At 46.6% G+C, this 18,884-nt stretch overlaps 1 protein-coding gene across 23 annotated transcripts in view; it reads left to right on the top strand.

Annotated features, from left to right (window-relative positions):
• Positions 1 to 18,884, top strand: part of Akap8l (A kinase (PRKA) anchor protein 8-like) — a 29,193-nt gene that overhangs the window by 8,052 nt on the left and 2,257 nt on the right. For 4 of the 23 annotated variants that reach the window (NM_017476.2, XM_030249903.1, XM_030249905.1 and 1 more), the window contains exons 3-12: positions 3,742 to 3,774; positions 4,051 to 4,294; positions 5,827 to 6,280; positions 6,362 to 6,458; positions 6,537 to 6,607; positions 6,942 to 7,002; positions 7,869 to 7,977; positions 9,421 to 9,562; positions 9,649 to 9,754; positions 9,956 to 10,086. In NM_017476.2, coding sequence (NP_059504.2) covers positions 3,742 to 3,774; positions 4,051 to 4,294; positions 5,827 to 6,280; positions 6,362 to 6,458; positions 6,537 to 6,607; positions 6,942 to 7,002; positions 7,869 to 7,977; positions 9,421 to 9,562; positions 9,649 to 9,754; positions 9,956 to 10,086 — 1,448 coding nt within the window. Of the gene's footprint in view, positions 1 to 3,741; positions 3,775 to 4,050; positions 4,295 to 5,826; positions 6,281 to 6,361; positions 6,459 to 6,536; positions 6,608 to 6,941; positions 9,563 to 9,648; positions 9,755 to 9,955; positions 10,087 to 18,884 lie in introns of all 23 variants that reach the window. The other 19 variants (XR_003952156.1, XR_003952158.1, XR_003952157.1 and 16 more) reach the window with 16 other exon arrangements.

The raw sequence follows: 18,884 nt of genomic DNA, 5'->3' as shown, positions 1-18,884 counted from the left end.
TCTCTCCTTGTCTGTGTGTGAATATATTAAAAACATATTCTAGTGATTTCTACACTGTGGTCCAGGTAGTCCAATAGTGCCTGTCTCCTGACAGATAGGCCAAGAATCTGGTAATGTCCACAGACTGGGTGTCTCAGCTGTCCTGATCTGATGCTGAGTCCTGAAGGGACTAGAGAACTGCTTCAGGCTGTCTTCAGTCTGCATTGCAATCATCAAGAAGGTTCTCAGACCAGAGAAGGGGTGCCTCAGCCATAAAATAGATGAGCTTGCCAGCACGAGCGAGGACAAGCAGGCAGAAAGCAAAAGCTTCTGTCTTCTGTGACCTTTCACGTGGGATGACAGCACGAAATGGGGCTCAGACTTAGGATGGGTTCTGACCTCAGGTGACTCAGTCGAGACGTTTTAGTTGATTCCAGATGTCACATCCAGGTGACAACCAACATTTACCATCACAACCTGGTATCTCACCCAGCATGTAGATTATAATTCATTCTTTCTCTCCTTTCTTTCCTTCTTTCTCTCTCTTTCTCTCTCTTTCTCTCTCTCTCTCTCTCTCTCTCTCTCTTCCTTCTTTTCTTTCTTTCTTTTTGTAAAGATTGACTTATTTTTTATTTATATGAGTACTCTTTAGCTGTCTTCAGACACACCAGAAGAGGGCATCGGATCCCATTACAGATGGTTGTGAGCCACCATGTGGTGGCTGGGAATTGAACTCAGGACCTCTAGAAAAGCATTCAGTGCTCTTAACCACTATCTCTCCAGCCCAAAAAGATAGATAGATAGATAGATAGATAGATAGATAGATAGATAGATAGATAGATAGATAGATTGATTGATTTAATATATGAGTGTTCTATCTGCATGTATACCTGCATGCTTGAAGGTCCATTATAGATAGTCAAAGGCCACCATAGTGCTCTTAATTGCTGAACCATCTCTCCATCCCTGATTGTAATTCTGAATTCTAATATTGAACTATTAGAACATGTTCACTTGGTCTGTGGATGTTCCTTACTGTGGTCATCTCCTTCTCTTTTTAAGGCAGCTTCTTGCTATGTATCCTTGGATGGCCTAGAACTGTCGCCAGTCCTCTGGACTTTCCTTCCTCAGTGCTGGTATTACAGGAGTAAAGGCCCATACTCAACTTTTATTTCTTTCAAAATGTTCACTGTTAGCCAGGTATAGCAGCACAGGCCTTTAATCAGCACTCAAGGAGAGGCAGGAAGTTCTTTGTGAGCTTTGAAGTCAGCAGGGTAGCCAGAGCTACAAGAGGGGAGGGGGAGAAAAACAAAGTAAATTTTCCTTTGCCAACCATGAACTCATTTCCTCTGTGGACAGCCAGTAGAGGTGCCTCTTCTGATGAGGCAGGTCTCATGGACACACATTCTTAGGTGTAGCTTTCTGCTGAAGGGACAGCCCCCATTCCTATCTCCTGAGAGTCCATGAGAGAGTCTCAGTCATTCCAGGTATAGCAAGTAGCATATAGTGAATGCTTGTCCAAAGGGACTCCTGTAGCCCAGGAAGGCATTGAACCTGTGATCTTTCAAGTAAATGGGATTACAGGCCTATGCTTAATAGATGGCGGTTATCCGGTCTGGTCATCGGAGGCCATTTGCCTACCCTTGAACTATAAAGTTGTCCACTGGCTCACTCCCACCAAGGGAACTTGTTCTTCCTTACTTGCTTCTGGTAGCTCCTTGATACCAAAAAGCCTGAACGACACTTAGAGCCTGCCCCACAAGCAGAGTCCTAGCGCGTTTGTGCTTGCTTCCCAGTCCTGTGTGTGTCCACTGTTTGTGATGCTAGCAACCAACCTTCTGAACAGCTTCTGACTCTTCTTGTGACTCTGTTGACTTTCTTTCTGGCCTGTGGAAATGGCTGCTATATCATTGTTCCTTTATAATATCTTTCTCTGTCACATCTTCTTGAAACATCAAGCAGCATCCCAGCATGCTGGGATCATTTTATCTAAGAGACTTGTTGCATAGACACATGGTTTAGTTTTTCCCATCCTGAGAGGGTGTTTGCTTTGTGAACTCTCATGTCACAGTTTATTAAATGTAGCAGTCTTCTAGAATTTCTTAGGTGGTTTCCATCATCTCCCTGGTTTGTTTTATACAGTCAAATGCAGATGGTACCCATTCGGTTTATTTAGTTTCCCTGTTTCTCTGTCATTCATTCTGCTGTCTTCTCACTGTGGTTGGTTTCCTGCCCAAAGATAAGTGTGGTTTGGCTGTCAATAGAGCAGAGATACCATGGACTAGGAAGTGACTGGGGTCACACTAGGAGGTGCCCTGCCTGTCCCTCTGGGGACTCCCATTGACTCTTGATTCTCATGTGCTTTTTGCACTTTGGACTTTACTCTCCTGAAGGAATCAATTTTTACTACATATCATCAAACCTAGAGTATATTTAGTTTATGATCCAGGTGGTTCTTTCAAAGACCTTTTTTTTTTTTCCAAAAAAGTGTTTTGTTGTTTGCTCTGTTTTTTGAGACAGTCTCAAAAATCTGTAACAGTCTTCTAGCCTGAAACTTCTGTATGAACCATAATGGCCTTGAACTCACAGAGTTCTGCCTGCCTCTGACCCCTCGGGTTTTTAAAGTAAGGTCTCACTCTGTATCCCAGGGTGGTCTGGGACTTACTATGTAGCCAATACTTGTCTTGATTGTACAGGTCCTTCTGCCTCCACCTCTGAAGTTCCAGAATTGCAGATGTACATCACCATGCTTGATTCTGGGGGGTTGCTGATTGCCCTTCCCTAATGCATCGTACTCCTAGATGATGCATCAAGGACTTTGTAGCCCTCTCTGTTAAGGCATGGTTTCTGGACCATCTGTTTCTCTGTTCCCGTTGGGTGAAAGAGTATGTTGCATGACTTTTCCTGGAGCACTATGAACAAATGTCTAATCTATACCCTAGGTATGGCACCAAAACATAAAATCCAATCCGCTCTAGTTGAATTGGGCTTACTTACAGGAGCACGGGGGAAGGACTGTTTCTAGGAGCACATACATCTTCTGAGTATCTAATCTCAGAAGAAAGATCATGTTCAAATCACACCTTAAACCATTCACGATTCATATGTCCTTGGGTAGGAAGGAGTCTTGTGTGCTGGTCCCCCATTTCATAAGGGAATTCAGGTAGACTCAGTCTTGTCAGGATCATGAGGGTAGTGACACCTGATCTAAGACAGCAGTGGCCATAGAGAGGACAGAGTTCCACAGCAGAGTGATGATTTGAGTGTGAGGATGCACTGCTTATGTAGCAGTGTGTGTATTCTTCATTTCCTTCAGTCAGTTGTTATTTTGTACTACAGGATAAAACTCTATCTCAGAGATAAAGTTTTGCTAAAACATAATAGCTGTGTTTTGGTATGTTTCTATATAAGGCCTTACATATGCTAGGCAGACACTGTAGCCTACAATCTCCTAGCCAGGAGAGGGAAAGCCAACTTTTAAGTCCAATCTCTGTAGTGAAGAAGTGTAGGAACCAAGCTTACTAGATAGACGTGTTAGAAATAGGAGGCTTTAAATCTATGAACCCAGAGTCTCAGAAAGCTGAGTAACAGTTGGGGAGAGGGTGGCCAGGTGCTTGTGTAGAGTCCAGTGTATAGTACCTTGGAAAGTTGAGTCAGGTACTGAGAAAAACTGTACTTTTGAATTCAACTGTAGTAAGCTTAAGTTCATGCTGTACTAGAAGTTACTGTAGAAATAATAATAGCCCTCTTTGCTTTTTGTAGGATATGGAACTTGGAACTCTGGGACAAATAGAGGCAAGTATCTAGCCATATTCCTCTTCTCAGGACTGTACCAGTAATGTTTCCTAGTTGCCTGTGTGGCCAAGCAGGACTTAGATGGGTGTTTCTGGGGCTGGCACAGGATATCCTCCTTAGAGTGAGAAGGGCCTACCCAGCCTCGAGGGGCTAAGAGTTCCCCCAGCTTATTTTTGACCGAAACACCTTTTTTTTTTTCTGTGTTTGTCTCTGTCTGCTACTTCCTCCCTTTTCCCCACCCCCTCTATTTCTGTCCCTCTGTCTCCCTAACTGCAGGCTACGAGAACTATGGTTATGGCTATGGCTATGGCCAGGATAACACCACCAACTATGGGTATGGTATGGCCACTTCACACTCTTGGGAAATGGCTAGCTCTGACACAAATGCAAACCCTAGTGCCTCGGGTAGCGCCAGTGCCGATTCCGTTTTATCCAGAATTAACCAGCGCTTAGATATGATGCCGCACTTGGAGACAGACATGATACAAGGAGGTGTGTACGGCTCAGGTGGTGGAGAGAGGTGAGTTGGGGTGCTGCCGAGGGCCTTAGGGTCCTGTGTGCCAGACTCTTTCCTGAATGTTTCTTGGTATCTACTTCCCTCTCCTTGCTCTGTGCTTCCCAATGCTGAGCTCCTAATTAGGTCACTGTGCTTCCCTTTGTTAAAACCTGTCGTCCCCCTTGCTAGCCCCTGATGGCCAACTCATCCTGTGTGCAAGGGAAGAGCAGACCCCTGGAGTGCTGTCTTGACTGTATCCACAGAATGGCTTCTCAGGAGTAGTGTCTAATGTCTCCCCCCTTCCTGACAAGGGAGGATCCTGCAGTGCCAAGGCAGGGCAAACTGCATTTAGTGAATAGTGTGGGATAATCCTCTGGGACTAACCACTGGTAGCCAGGTCATCTCCATCAAAGTGGTTAGGTAGATAAGAGTACTTGGGGCTAGAGAGATGGCTTAGCAGTTAAAAGCACTGATAGCTCTTCCAGAGGACCAGGGTTCAAATCCCAGCACCCACATGGTGGCTCACAACTGTCTTGTAACTGCAAGATCTGACAACTTCACATAAACATACATGCAATCAATACACTAATGTGCCTTTAAAAAAAAAGCACAAGAGTACTTAATGGCCCCTTGCTGGTGCCTTGTAAATGTATACTTCTGGGGACCCTTGTCCTAGCTTAGATAGGCTACTAAAGGAAAGCAGAGCACCCTTTGCCTGAATGATAGGGCTGGTTGGGCTGAGCCTCACCCTCAGGTCTGTCCTACTGCAGAAAATCGCCCATGAGTGCTATCATCGGCAGACAATTGCTAGCATACCTTAAAAGTAGCTGGATAGCTTCCACTGATAGGTGATGGAGAACAGGCAGTGAGGAGGGAAGACCAGGTAAAGCCCAGGGATTCTGGGGAAGAGCAAGAGACTTGGCCGGGCGTGGTGGCGCACACCTTTAATCCCAGCACTTGGGAGGCAGAGGCAGGTGAATTTCTGAGTTTGAGGCCAGCCTGGTCTACAAAGTGAGTTCCAGGACAGCCAGGGCTACACAGAGAAACCCTGTCTTGAAAAAACCCAAAGAGAGAGAGAGAGAGAGAGAGAGAGAGAGAAAGAGAGAGAGCGAGAGAAGGAAGGAAGGAAGGAAGGAAGGAAGGAAGGAAGGAAGGAAGGAAGGAAGGAAGGAAGGAAAAGAAAGAAAGAGAGAGAAAGAGAGAGAGAGACTTGGCTCACACTGCTTCAGGGCAGTTTGCTCTAGCATGGAGCTTTGGAAGCAATGCTTGGGGTGAACGAACAGCGGGTGCTATTGCTTGTGCATCTGTTGTTGCTTTCCAGTGAGGCTTGGAGAAGGGGGTACAGAGAGAGCCCTGTACTTGTGAATTATGGGGGGAAATAAGCCTAAACATGTCTCTGTCTTAGCCAGGTGGTCTGGCCTCCTTCCTAGGTATTGTGTTGAGGTTTTTTGTGAGACTAGGAGTGACAGAGCATAGGGCAGGAGCAGTAGGCTAGGCAAGCTGGAGTCAAGAGACTCCAAAGGGCTCTGTCTGAGGTTTGCCATGTGTCTCCACAGATATGACTCCTATGAGGCCTGTGACTCAAGGGCCATCCTGAGTGAACGAGACCTCTACCGGTCAAGCTATGACTATGGCGAGCTTGACCCTGAGATGGAAATGGCCTATGAGGGCCAATATGATGCCTACCGTGACCAGTTTCGAATGCGTGGAGGAGATACATTTGGTCCAAGGGCTCAGGGCTGGGCCCGGGATGCCCGGAGTGGACGGCCAATGGCCTCGGGCTATGGGCGCATGTGGGAAGATCCCATGGGGGCCCGGGGCCAGTGCATGCCTGGTGCCTCCCGGCTGCCCTCCCTCTTCTCCCAGAACATCATACCCGAGTATGGCATGTTCCAGGGCATGCGTGGTGGGGGTGCCTTCTCTGGTGGCTCCCGATTTGGCTTTGGATTTGGCAATGGCATGAAGCAGATGAGGCGTACCTGGAAGACCTGGACCACAGCCGACTTCCGGGTGAATAAGCTGACCTACCCCTCCTGATCCATGCTGGAATATGGCTACAATCTCTGAGTTCACTCCTCCTTTCACTTCCAGACCAAAAAGAAGAAGAGAAAGCAGGGTGGCAGTCCTGATGAGCCAGACAGCAAAGCTACCAGAACAGACTGCTCAGACAACAGTGACTCAGACAATGGTAAGTTGGGGAATGTGGTGTCCTGCTCCCTGTCCCCGTGGGGCCCCTGGATTGAACTTGACTGTCCTCTCCTTGCAGATGAAGGCACTGAGGGGGAAGCTGCAGAGGGTACTGAAAGTGCTGAGGCTATGGAGAAAGGCTCCCGAGCAGTAAGTAACCCTAGACCTCAGGCTCTTGCTCTCTGCAGGTGGGGCATAGGACTCCAGAGCTGGCTTAAAGACACACAGCCTTGCTACAAGGGTCACAGGCAATGTGGTCTTACCTGTATGCATGGCTAGTGAGTGGCCAGCACAAGGAGGCTGGGTATCTAGGGAAAAGTACAGACCACTTCACTAACAGTGTGTTTCCTTGGGAGAAATGGGGCGATGCAGGCCTCTGTGCAGCAGGTAGTGAGTGGGAAGGTCTGACGCTCCCTTAATCCTTTAGAGCAGGTATAAGTAGCTGTGCCCTTTTTAAAATTGAATTCTAAAAATTGTATATTAGGAAGGAGAAGACGAGGAGGGAAAAGAGGATGGGAGAGAAGGCAAAGAAGATTCGGAGAAAGGTAAGTCTTCCATGGTTACCTAGGTACTGGGAAAGCTCTTCCAGGTGCTTGTAGTGGGAGGAAACCAGCTGAGGGCAGGGTTGTAGCGGAAAGATGGCTGGCTGGGACCTTCCTTATGGGACTGGATATATGTTAGCAAGGCCTCTTCTTACTCTGTGCCCTCCCAGCCTGCCTCCGTTTTTCCTAGGCAGAGGTTATGGATGGTGTGGCCTCCAGTCTAGCACTTTGGTTTTGCCTTCAGGTGGGGGCAGCAAGCAAAAGTGTGGGGAGCCCAGGCACCCCCCCCCTCAGTTCCTCAGTAATAGACAGTTCCAAGTCCTCAGTGGCTGGTGTCCGAGCTGGGACCCTTGGTGCAGTTTTTACGGCTCTGGTTTGCGTGTCCTCTCCCTTAGCGCCTCTCCAGCCCTTGTTGGGAGTCCGTGTCCCCCCACCTGAGTGATGAGCGCCAGCAGGTACCTAACAGTAAATCCAGCCTCAGCCCACTGTTGCCGCGGTGCCCGGTGGGGGGGTGGGCAGGGCCATGTGAACGGCCTCCCTATATCCACCACCCAGTCCCTCGGAACACGCTTGTGTTCCCACCAAGACAGCCTGTCTTTGCCTTCCAGCTTCTCTGCACCCACTCTGCAGAGAGTGTTGGTGTTCCAGAAAAGAGAGGGGTCAGCACGTGTTCCCCCTCTCCCGGTGCCTAAGCCAAATCTACTTCCTGCTCAGCCCAGGGCACCCAGCCCTGCTCATGGCCTGAGGGTCTATGTGTACAGCTGCTCTCAGATGGACCCTCTGGAGTGGACAGCGGGTGACTCAGCCACAGGCCACAGGGTCTATTCTGTTAGAGTCCTGTTGGTAACTCTGCTTTTCTGTTACCACAGGGGCCCTGACCGCCCAGGATGAGAGCAGCCAGGCCAAGCGCAAGTTGCAGGCAAGCAAGAAGAGCCAAGACAAACAGAAAAAGCGGCAGCGAGACCGTATGGTGGAAAGGTAACTGTCTTCCCTCCATCCCTCTGCCTCTGCATCTGCCCTGCTCTGGGGCTACCACCAGGAGAGCAGGGTCATAGCTCTGCCATCTCGCCGCCCTCTGACCTCCCTTGGGAGCCACCACCTGCTCTGCTGTGCATGGACCCTGCTTCCCGCCAGGCCCAGCTCCCAAGTCCTGACTCATCCCCTGCCCCTCTGTGGCCACCTGGCGACCGCTGCCATCTGTGGCCTGAGACCTGCCACTGCTCAGCACCACTACCCAGAAGTTCCAGCACTAGGTCACTCAGCACACGAGCCCTGAGGTGCGCAGGGGGCCCGATGCCCCTGAGGGAGGGGGCCAGCTCATCAGAGACTCAAGGTCCAAGGCGCCTGTGCCACCCCAGCTAGCTGCCAAGAGGCCGCCACCGTGCCCAGGAGAGATGACAGCACCTGTGGGCTATGGCAGCCTCTGGGTCTGCTGTTGGCCCTGCCCACCGGCTCTCTCAGGCCGGGCCTGTCTGTGGCTGAGCCCTTCACGCCCCTTGGTCGGGTCTGTCTGCCCTCAGGGCTCCCGCACTGGCGCTTGCCTCCTCCGCCTCAGACTCTTGCTCTTGCTGGACCTTCCACTCAGCCTCGCCGGCGCCCGGCCCCTGGGCTCTTCAGACAAAGCTGACCCCGTGGCCCAGATAAGGACGTCCCGGCAGAGGTAGGGACCCGCCCCGAGGCCTCGGTGGCGGCTGGCCTCCTCCGCCCCTTGCCACGGCGGCCTGTTCCAGCCCAGGCCCTAGACCCCAGGCTTCTGCTGTGGACACGAGGCCTAGACAGAGAGCACCTCGCCCAGTGATTCCAGGCTGCCCTCTGGCAGGCCAGGCGGGCGCCCTCCTTCCAGCTCAGACTGGTCTCTTCTTGGAAGAGGAAGATGAGGCAGCAGGTGCCCAGGCCTGCCACCTCCCATCCCTCCTGACACCACCCCCCAGGCATTCTGAGCAGAGGATGGGCTGGGCCATTGAGTCCCCCAGACCTGAGAAGGAAGATGCAGCACCTTTTCAGGCACTGCCTCGGGACTGCGTACTCCACTCTGCACCTCAGGCCCTCCTGGCTCTCGCCAGGGCATCCTTCCTTCCGGTCCCCAGCTGGGCCAAATGCACAAGCTCCTGCCTAGCCTTGGTAGAGAGGCCTTCCGACAACCTTCCAGCGACTCTTTGCCTGTTGCAGTAGTAGCTGCTTCAGGTCTCAGCCTCCTGCCTGTGGGAAGGAAGAGTTCTTCCCCTAACCCCTACGTTGCTGTAACTGCAGCCTACAGACTATCTATCCCCTTCTGCTCCCAACCCTACCAGCCCCAGCCTACCCTTCAGCCGGGACTGCACTTCAGAGCGAGGCCTGTTTCAAGGCCTGCACGTGGGTTGGGGTAGCAGTGACCTTTCCTGGGAGCCTTGCGGCCTCAGCCTCGTTTCCCTCCTGTGGCAGGATCCAGTTTGTGTGTTCTCTCTGCAAATACCGGACCTTCTATGAGGATGAGATGGGTAGCCACCTTGACAGCAAGTTCCACAAGGAACACTTCAAATATGTAGGCACCAAGCTTCCAAAGCAAACTGCTGACTTCCTGCAGGTAAGCTACTGAGTGGCACATTGCTGCTGCTTTCTCTAAGCTCCGGACGGCCAGGCAGCTGACACAAACATCTGTGTCTTTGATAGGAATATGTCACCAACAAGACCAAGAAGACGGAGGAGCTCCGAAAAACTGTGGAGGACCTTGATGGTCTGATCCAACAAATCTACAGAGACCAAGATCTGACCCAAGGTGAGGAGGTTCCATCCCACCAGGATGGCTGCCACCGGGTAGGCCCCTAGCCTGCTCTTTTCTGCTTCTCGGTGTAGTGGCTTGATGTTCCGCTGTTCACCAGTCTCAGGCTCGTGTAGAAGTGTCAGGGAAAGTTCAGGAACTGGCCTGATGCCTTTGGCACCTGAGACTGTGATGACTGCTTTCTTCTGCCCCCAACAGAGATTGCTATGGAGCATTTTGTGAAGAAGGTAGAGGCGGCCCACTGTGCAGCCTGTGACCTTTTCATCCCCATGCAGTTTGGAATCATCCAAAAGCATCTCAAGACGATGGATCACAACCGAAACCGCAGGGTGAGCTGGGCCCGGGGCTGCTTGCCTGGAATTTGAGCCTCTGCTTGTCCACGTGGGGCTGTGAGGACGGCAGGGGCAGGAAGGAAGGCCAGGGATACATATGCAGCCTGTTTGATAGTCGTGAGATTGAGCTGGACTTTTAAGAATCAACAGCTATATTAGTTTCAGAAATCAGAGGCCAACAAACAGACCTGGTATGGCTGGAAGAGAGAAGGGAATTAGACATAAGGCTTGCTTCTGTCATTGGAGGTATTCAGGCCTCGAACTCAGAAATCTGCCTGCCTCTGCCTCCCAAGTGCTGGGAATTAAAGGCGTGCGCCACCACTGCCCAGCTGGTGCACACCTTTTATCTCAGCACTTGGGAGGCAGAGACTGGTGGGTCTCTGTAAGTTCAAGGCTATTGAGGACTACATAGTGAGACCCCTAGTGCTGAGGAGACTTGGGAAAGAGTGCAGGTTCAAATAATATAGTGCCACTATATTGACAGTGTCAGAGAGAAAAAAATGGAGGGAAGGGAGGGAGACTGGGAAGGCAAAGGCAACTCAGTTGATAAGTTGCCTGGTGTACAAGGATGCAGACATGGGTTCAGATCACTCTCTGTAGACATTCCTTGGCTTACTTGCCTTGAGGCCATGCTTTCTGGGCATTTGCAAAGCTTTCTTTTCTATAGATTCTTCTGTGTAGCTTTTATAAGGACACTTGTCACTGAATTTAGGAACTATCTAGGTAATTAACTAGATACTTTCCCCATTGCCATGACAATATACCTGACCGCTTAAGCAACTTAAAGAAGGTACATTTTATTTTAGGTTACAATTCAAAGGTACAGTCCATCATGGTGAAGAACCATGGTAGTAAGAGTTTGAGACAGCTAGTCACATTGCATAACACTGTGGAAACAGCCAGTCTTTGTTTCTTACACCTATAACCATCTCGGGTCTCAGGGACACAGAGACAGGTAGATTCCTAAACCTCTTTGATGAGCCATTCTAGCTAAATTGATGAGCTTCAGTTTCAGTGAGAGATCCTGGGTCAAAATAATAGGTGGGGAATGATGAGGACAGATACCAAAATCTTAGCTCTTATGCATATGTGCACATTCACAGTCAAGTATACAAACATACACACACTACATATACTATATATGGCTATGAGCCTAGCCTTCAATGGCTGAGCCATTTCTCCAGCCTGATGACTTCTCTGTGCACCTGAACCCCTGCTCTTCCTGCCCAGTTTATGTTAGAGACAGAGTCACGGCCTTCTGCGTGCTCTGCAAGCACGCCAGCCTAGCTCTACCCCAGCCCTTTAGCTATGTTTAACTATCGAACGCTTAGTCTAGCTGTCCTACTGAGTAAAAAGTGCTATTCTTGGGGGAAAGTCTATTCAGATTCCTGGAGTATTTAAAAAATTGTGTTGTCTTCTAAAATTATTAAAGTTTTTCATATTGCTTTTTAATATTTTTAAACTGAGGGTCTTAACTTCAACCCTCAATTTACATTGCTGAGGGCTGAACTTAGGACCTTGTCCATGCTAAGCTAGCACTCTACTAAGCTATATCTCCCATCTTATAATTCTTTTAGATTTGAGACACAGGTCTCAGATTTGCAAGTATTTTTCCTACTCTGTGGAGTTTTCCACTTCATTTTTTTCCAGAGAGGGTCTCATTATATAGCTCTGGCTATTCCTGAATTTGCCATGTAGACAAGTCTGCCCAAACCCACCTGCCTCATGTTACCAAGTACTAGATTTAAAGGCATACACCACTATGCCTGGCTTTTTTTTTTTTTTTCACCTTCTTGATGTATCTTTTACTTCACAAAAGGATTTGTTAATGTTGTTTTCAAATATTTAAAGTGTGTGTGTGTGTGTGTGTGTGTGTGTGTGTGTGTGTGTGTGTGTGTGTACATGTGAATGCAGGTGTTCCTGGAAGCCAAAAGAGGGCTACAGGTAGTTGTAAACTACCTGATATGAATAGTAGGATCAGGTCCTCTGAAAAAGCAGTGTTTGCCCTTAACTCCTGAGCCATCTCTCCAGCCCCTCACAAATGTTTGTTTGCTTGCTTACATCTCTGGGTTTTTTGTTGTTGTTGTTTTGTTGTTGTTGTTTTTTTTGAAGTTGCTGGAATTGAAACAAACCTACAACCTTGTACATATAAGCAAGCATTTAACCACTGAGCAACGTTCTCAGCTGTTGTGTTATGAGGCATGATCTCGCAGTGTAGGTCAGGCTGGCCTGAAACTTGCTTGGCCTGCAAGATTTCTGGTTCTTTTTTGAGGAGGGAGGGACAAGGGACTTATTTGTTGTTGTTGAGAGTGCGCACTCTATAACTTGGACTAGTCTTGAATTGAAATTATTCTTGTGTCTCTGCCTATGTGCTGGAATTTGTACTGTAGCCTCATGATAAATTCAGAATGTGTGATGTGCCCAACATAGTTTTCAGTATTGATTCTGTTATTGTGTGCTGTTTGGTTTTAGTATTGTCATTTTCTTTGAGAAAAAAAAAAAGCTGGTATTCTGATAAAATTATGTTGTGTTTTTAGATGATTTGGGGAAGTCCTATTATCTTACAATATTGTATTTGTTGCTTCTTGGTGCAATGGTTAGAGTGAGTGAGTACTGTCTTCTAATTTATGGTTATGAGTCTTTTTCTTTTACTTTGGATTTCTTGGGGTTTTTTTGTTTTGTTTTGTTTTAAGATTTATTTATTTCATATACGTGGGAACACTGTTGCTATCTTCAGATACACCAGAAGAGGGCATCAGATCTCATTACGGATGGTTGTGAGCCACCATGTGGTTGCTGGGAATTGAACTCAGGACCTCTGGAAGAGCAGTCAGTGCTCTTAACCGCTGAGCCACCTCGCCAGCCCTCTTGTTTATTTTTAATCTTTCCTTTCACCAGTATTTTTCAGAATATGATTATGCCTGGTATGGTAGCATAGTCCCTTAACCTAAGGCCTTGGAAGGCACAGGCAGGTAGAGCTCTGTAAGTTTAAGGCCAGCTTGGTCTACTGAGTGAGTTCCAGACCAATCTGGGCCAAGTTGACAGTTGTTTCATTGTCTTTTTAAGTAGATATTTATTACAACCTTCACTCCGGCCCAAAGATTTATTTATTATTATATCTAAGTACACTGTAGCTGTCTTCAGACGCACCAGAAGAGAGCACCAGATCTCATTACAGGTGGTTGTGAGCCACCATGTGGTTGCTGGGATTTGAACTCAGGACCTTTGGAAGAACAGTCAGTGCTCTTAACCACTGAGCGGTCTCTTTGGCCCAACAGTTGTTTTCTTAAAGCATTTCTTTGTGTGTGTGTGTTGTTCTGTCTTTTGGATTCACCTGTCTGATGAGACACCTATTTGCAAGTGAGGTTTTGTTTGCTTTCAAGCTTTTCTTTTTATCTTGGGCTTCTGGTGCTGTAAGTAATGATGCATCATTTTGTAGGTATCTGTGTTCACTCTTTGTGGAGTTCATGGGGCTTCTCTGTTGTGTAGAGTAAAGCTTTCATCAGTCTCGGGAAGCCTTTAGCCTATTTTTCTATTCCTTTTTCTTACTCTGTCATTATATTGAGTAACTTAATGCTGTCTGAGACAATTCATTTTTCTTCACTTTTTTGGGAGGGAGAGGGGGGGTTTGAGACTGGGTTTCTCTGTGTACTCAGAAATCCGCCTACCTCTGCCTCCTGAGGGCTGGGATTAAAGGTGTATGCCACCACGCCCGGCTTTTTCTTCATGATTTTTTCTCTCTGTTCTTTAGATGGTATAATTGTTGCTTGAGTTAGAACAAAATCCGGCCAGGTGTGGTGGCGCACGCCTTTAATCCCAGCACTCGGGAGGCAGAGGCAGGCGGATTTCTGAGTTCAAGGCCAGCCTGGTTTACAAACTGAGTCCCAGGACAGCCAGGGCTATACAGAGAAACCCTGTCTTGAAAAACCAAAAGAAAAAAAAAAAACAAAACAAAACAAAATCCTAAGCACAGAGACTCCCAATGGACTAGGCTCAGCCATTTGTCCTAGAAAGCCAATCAAAGAACCAAACAGTGGCGAAAGCAGAAAAGGAGTTTTATTATTAACAGTCTGATTACCCTGCTGTAGACAAACACTGCTTACAGTGGTCTTAGTTTCTTTTTCTTTTTTTTTTTTTAAAGATTTATTTATTTTATGAATATGAGCACACTGTAGCTGTACAGATGGTTGTAAGCCTTTATGTGGTTGTTGGGAATTGAATTTTAGGACCTCTGCTCGCTCTGGCCCAAAGATTTATTTATTATTATATATAAGTACACTGTAGCTGTACTTCAGACACACCAGAAGAGGATGTCAGATCTCATTACGGATGGTTGTGAGCCACCATGTGGTTGCTGGGATTTGAACTCAGGACCTTTGGAAAAGCAGTCAGTGCTCTTACCCACTGAGCCATCTCACCAGCCCCGTGGTCTTAGTTTCTAACAGGAAAGATGAACAGAAGCAAGCACTAAGAACTTTATCAGTCCATATCATCGTCTTGATCTGACCGTGACCAGCCGTTTCCTTAGGGTCTACCATGGTGGTGCCAAGAAAGTGTCTTGTTTAGGGGCTGTTTGGTTCACTGTCTTAACTCTGATCCAATAACTGTAAGGAAAAAGACTCCAAGTAATTCAGAAAGAAACAGAACAAGAGGGAAAAACAAAGTGGGAATTCCTTGGTCAGTGTCTGCTTCTTAAATCCTTGCTGCTGAGCCAGCAACATGGGTTGACTTGGCTCCATTCTTGATATCTGGGGCTCACATGGTGGAAGGGACTAACCCACTTGTGGAATTTGTCCTCAGCTCTCCACTAAACAAACAAACAAATGTTAATTCAGATCCCCACAGTCCATGTCCTTGGAGAGATGAAGTAGGACCCTATACTGTGATACTCTTGACCTCCATGCTTGTTCAGTCTGCATCTGCTGTTGAAGCCCCCTGCTGAATGTTTTGTTTCTGTTACACTTCTTTTTTCTGAGATTTAGCTGTACTTTTATAAAGATATTACTACATCTCTGTTGATAGTCTATGTTCTTTAAATGTGGTGGCTTTGTTTGCTTTTTTGTTTGGTTTGGTTTACTTTGGCTTTCGAAGATAGTGTCTCACATGTAGCTTTGGCTACCCTGGAATTTGTTATTATAAACTAAGATGCCCCAAACTCACCGAGAACTGCCTGCCTCTACCTCCAAGCCCAGATTAAATGTGTTTTTAATTGCCACTTTGAAGTATGATGGCACTGCCAGGTGGTACTTATGCCCATTTTGGTGAATGAGTACTCAAATTATCAATCAGTTACGTAAGGAAAACACTTGGATCAAATAACTGTCAGAAGAGCTACTTAGGGCAGTGGTGGTGAATGCTGTTTTAATCCCAGCATTTTGGAGGCAGAGGTAGATGAGTCTCTGAGTTCTAGGACAGCCAGGGCTGCACAGAGAAGAAACTGATGTCCAGTCGCTGTCAAATAGGACTGCTTCCTCTTTACTGTTTTTAACTTTGTTTTGTTATCTTTAAGATGGGTCCGTTTCCTTTGACTATCTCATAATCTAGATGTCTGAGAAATCACATCATGACTGACCCTTCTGGGCACTGATCCTCACCCTCCACATAAGTAGCAACTTATTAACCTATTTGCTTACTTGGGTGATTAATGACTAGCCAAATTCTGTTGTTGTTGTTGTTGTTTTTCTCCTTTCTATGGGTGTTGTGAATTAGACTCCAAGACTTGTACATTCTAGACAAGCACTCAACCACTAAGATACACATTCCTAGGATGAGCCAAATTCTTTAGAGATGTATCTACTAGTGAAGTCTCTTTCATCCCTGTAGTGAGAGTCTGATGCTGTCCTTTTGAGCAAGGAACCCTTTGGCATATTACTGTGACCCTGAGATTCTATGAAGCACCTGGAGTGGTTTTAAGTCACCTATCTTTTCTTAGCCACAGAGAAACCCTGTCTCAGAAAAGAAGAACCTAGCAACATTCTTAGCATAAAATATTGGGAAGAAAAGTAACAATCTTTTTTCTTTTTTTTTTTCCGAGACAGGGTTTCTCTGTGTAGCCCTGGCTGACCTGGAACTCACTGTGTAGACCAGGCTAGCCTGGAACTCAGAAATCCGCCTGCCTCTGCCTCCCAAGTGCTGGGATTAATGGCGTGCACTACCACTGCTCGGTTGACAGTCTTTTTCAAGGTTACATTTATTCTTTTGTTTATTTATATGTTCTGGCATGCATGTGTCCCATACATGTCAAAGTCTGAGGACAACTTTCTTGGGAGTTAGGCTTTCTTCCTCCATCATGTGGGTTGCAGAGATAGAACTGAAGTCCCTCTATTTGGCAGGTAGTGAGTACTTTACCCATTGAAGCCATCTTGCCAGCCCTGTCGCACCATCCTTAGAGAAGCTGAATGATCATGGCAAAATGACCTCAAAGTTAGTGAGCGTAGTAAGGAGGATGGGAGGCAAGATACACAAAAAAGTGGCAGCTCTAACAGTGGCCAAAATACTGTACAAGGGGCAGTTGTGAGTTCAGGAACTTGCTTATCAGATATTTGAAACTTACTGCAAAGCCAATACAATTTAATACAAAAAAAAAAAGCTGATGTTGGCCAGTAATAAAACAAGCCTGGTGGTGGTGCACGCCTTTAATCCCAGCACTCAGGAGGCAGAGGCAGGCAGATTTCTGAGTTCGAGACCAGCCTGGTCTACAAAGTGAGTTCCAGTTCAGCCAGGGCTACACAGAGAAACCCTGTCTCGAAAAAAAAACAAAAAAAAACAAAAACAAAAAGACCTAATGTTGGCTTACATTTAGCCACCACCAAATGACGGAGAAGAAAACTTGTTCTCTAGAGTTCTTATGGGGGCGTGAGTATGTGTGTTTTGATATCAAGTCCAGGGTCTTGCACGTGCCATTATTCCACCAAGTTACATCTTTGTCTTGGGTTTTATTTTAAATTTATTTTAAAAAAAAAAATGGATTGCTAGGTAATGATGGCCCAAGCCTTTAATCCCAATACTCAGAAGATAGAGGCAGGCAAATCTCTTGAGTTTGAGATCAGCCTGGTCTGCAGAGGGAGTTCTAGACCAACCAGTGCTATTCAGAGAAATGTCTCTAAAATCCAAAACCAAACCAAAATAACAAAAAAACAGAATTATAGCCCTATATTTTAGTTTAGTAGAAAAATATTGAAACTTTTTAAAATGATTTATTTATTTATTATATGTAAGTACACTGTGGCTGTTTTCAGACAGGCACCCTAGAAGAGGGCATCAGATCTCATTACGGATGGTTGTGAGCCACCATGTGGTTGCTGGGATTTGAACTCAGGATCTTTGGAATAGCAGTCAGTGCTCTTAACCGCTGAGCCATCTCTGCAGCCCTGAAACATTTTATAAATTTGCTACATACCATGTATTAAATTCTAGGAATTTTAAATGTAAAAAAAAAACAAAAACAATTAGAAGTCCAGGAAGAAAATTAGATTTACCTTGATCATTAAAAGAAATCTTCGTGCCGGGCATGGTGGCGCACGCCTTTAGTCCCAGCACTCGGGAGGCAGAGGCAGGCGGATTTCTGAGTTCGAGGTCAGCCTGGTCTACAAAGTGAGTTCCAGGACAGCCAGGGCTACACAGAGAAACCCTGTCTCAAAAAAACCAAGGGAAAAAAAGAAAGAAAGAAAAGAAATCTTCCTGAGCAGTCCAGGCAGTCTAGAAGCCAAGGGGGCTTGGCTTCAACAATGCTAGGCATTTATTTCCAGTGTGCACATCAGAGTCCTCAGGGTTGCTAACAGCCAGGACAGTGGCACGAGAAGAGCAAACATTCTTTTTATCTAACAGCAAAAATATAACAACTGGTGCTGAGAAGAGGCAGGTAAGGGGAATCTGTTTTGCCTATCCTGACCTGGAACCTTTGGCTTCACCTGATCTTTCTGCCTCTGCTTCTGTAGTAGCTATTACTATATATGTATGCTAACTGACCAGGTCAGGCTCTCTATTTTCTGCCTGAGTGCTGTATAGTTGGTTGTTTTAATGTTGGCACCATAGTGTAAGTCACTATTGGATCAAGGTCAAGGAAGCACTGGATAATTAAGCAATGACACCAACCTGAAAGTAGGAACACTGGGTTTTGTTTTTAATTATTTCTCATGTTTGGTCATTATGACCAAAACTGGAAACAGCTGTTTATATTCCACTTCTGGACACACAGAGGGGTAAGAAAGGACAGTGTCGGCCAGTGAAAATTACTGAGGAACTGTAGTAGTGTTCTAATTCTTTACCTTAATCTGCTACTTGAGTATACTCAGCCTAGTAATAGAAAAAAATATATAAGGAAAACTGTGAGGTCTAGTGAGGTGCTCAGTGGGTAAAGTTACTTGTTGCTAAGCCTGGCAGCCTGTTTGAGCTCTGGGACACTCATGCTGGAGAGAGAGAACCAATTCCCTTTCATTCTTTCTTTGGTTTCATAATCATGTCTGTACTCCTATGACTGAAGAAATGACCGAGCATGTTGATTCCAGACAGAATGACTCAGATATGATAGTACAGATCTACAATTCCAGCATTAGGAGATCAAGAGGATCCCAAGTTCAGAGCCAGTTTATAAACCAGGCATAGTCTAATGTTCCTGGAAGGCTGAGGCAGGAAAATTGCCACAAATCTGAGAGACCAGCATGGACTACATAGTGAGATCAGGCCAGCCTTGCCTACAAAATATCTCAAACAAAAAATAATTCCAAAACAACCAAACAAGTCCCAGAACCTCCTACGCTACCATAGCAAGACCTTGTCTCAACAAAACAAAACAA

This window comes from Mus musculus, chromosome 17 (genome assembly GCF_000001635.26).
Source record: "Mus musculus strain C57BL/6J chromosome 17, GRCm38.p6 C57BL/6J".
In the NCBI taxonomy this organism is placed as follows: Eukaryota; Metazoa; Chordata; class Mammalia; order Rodentia; family Muridae; genus Mus; species Mus musculus.
The sequence above is the reverse complement of the archived record's forward strand: the minus strand, read 5'-3'. Positions and strand labels throughout refer to the sequence as shown.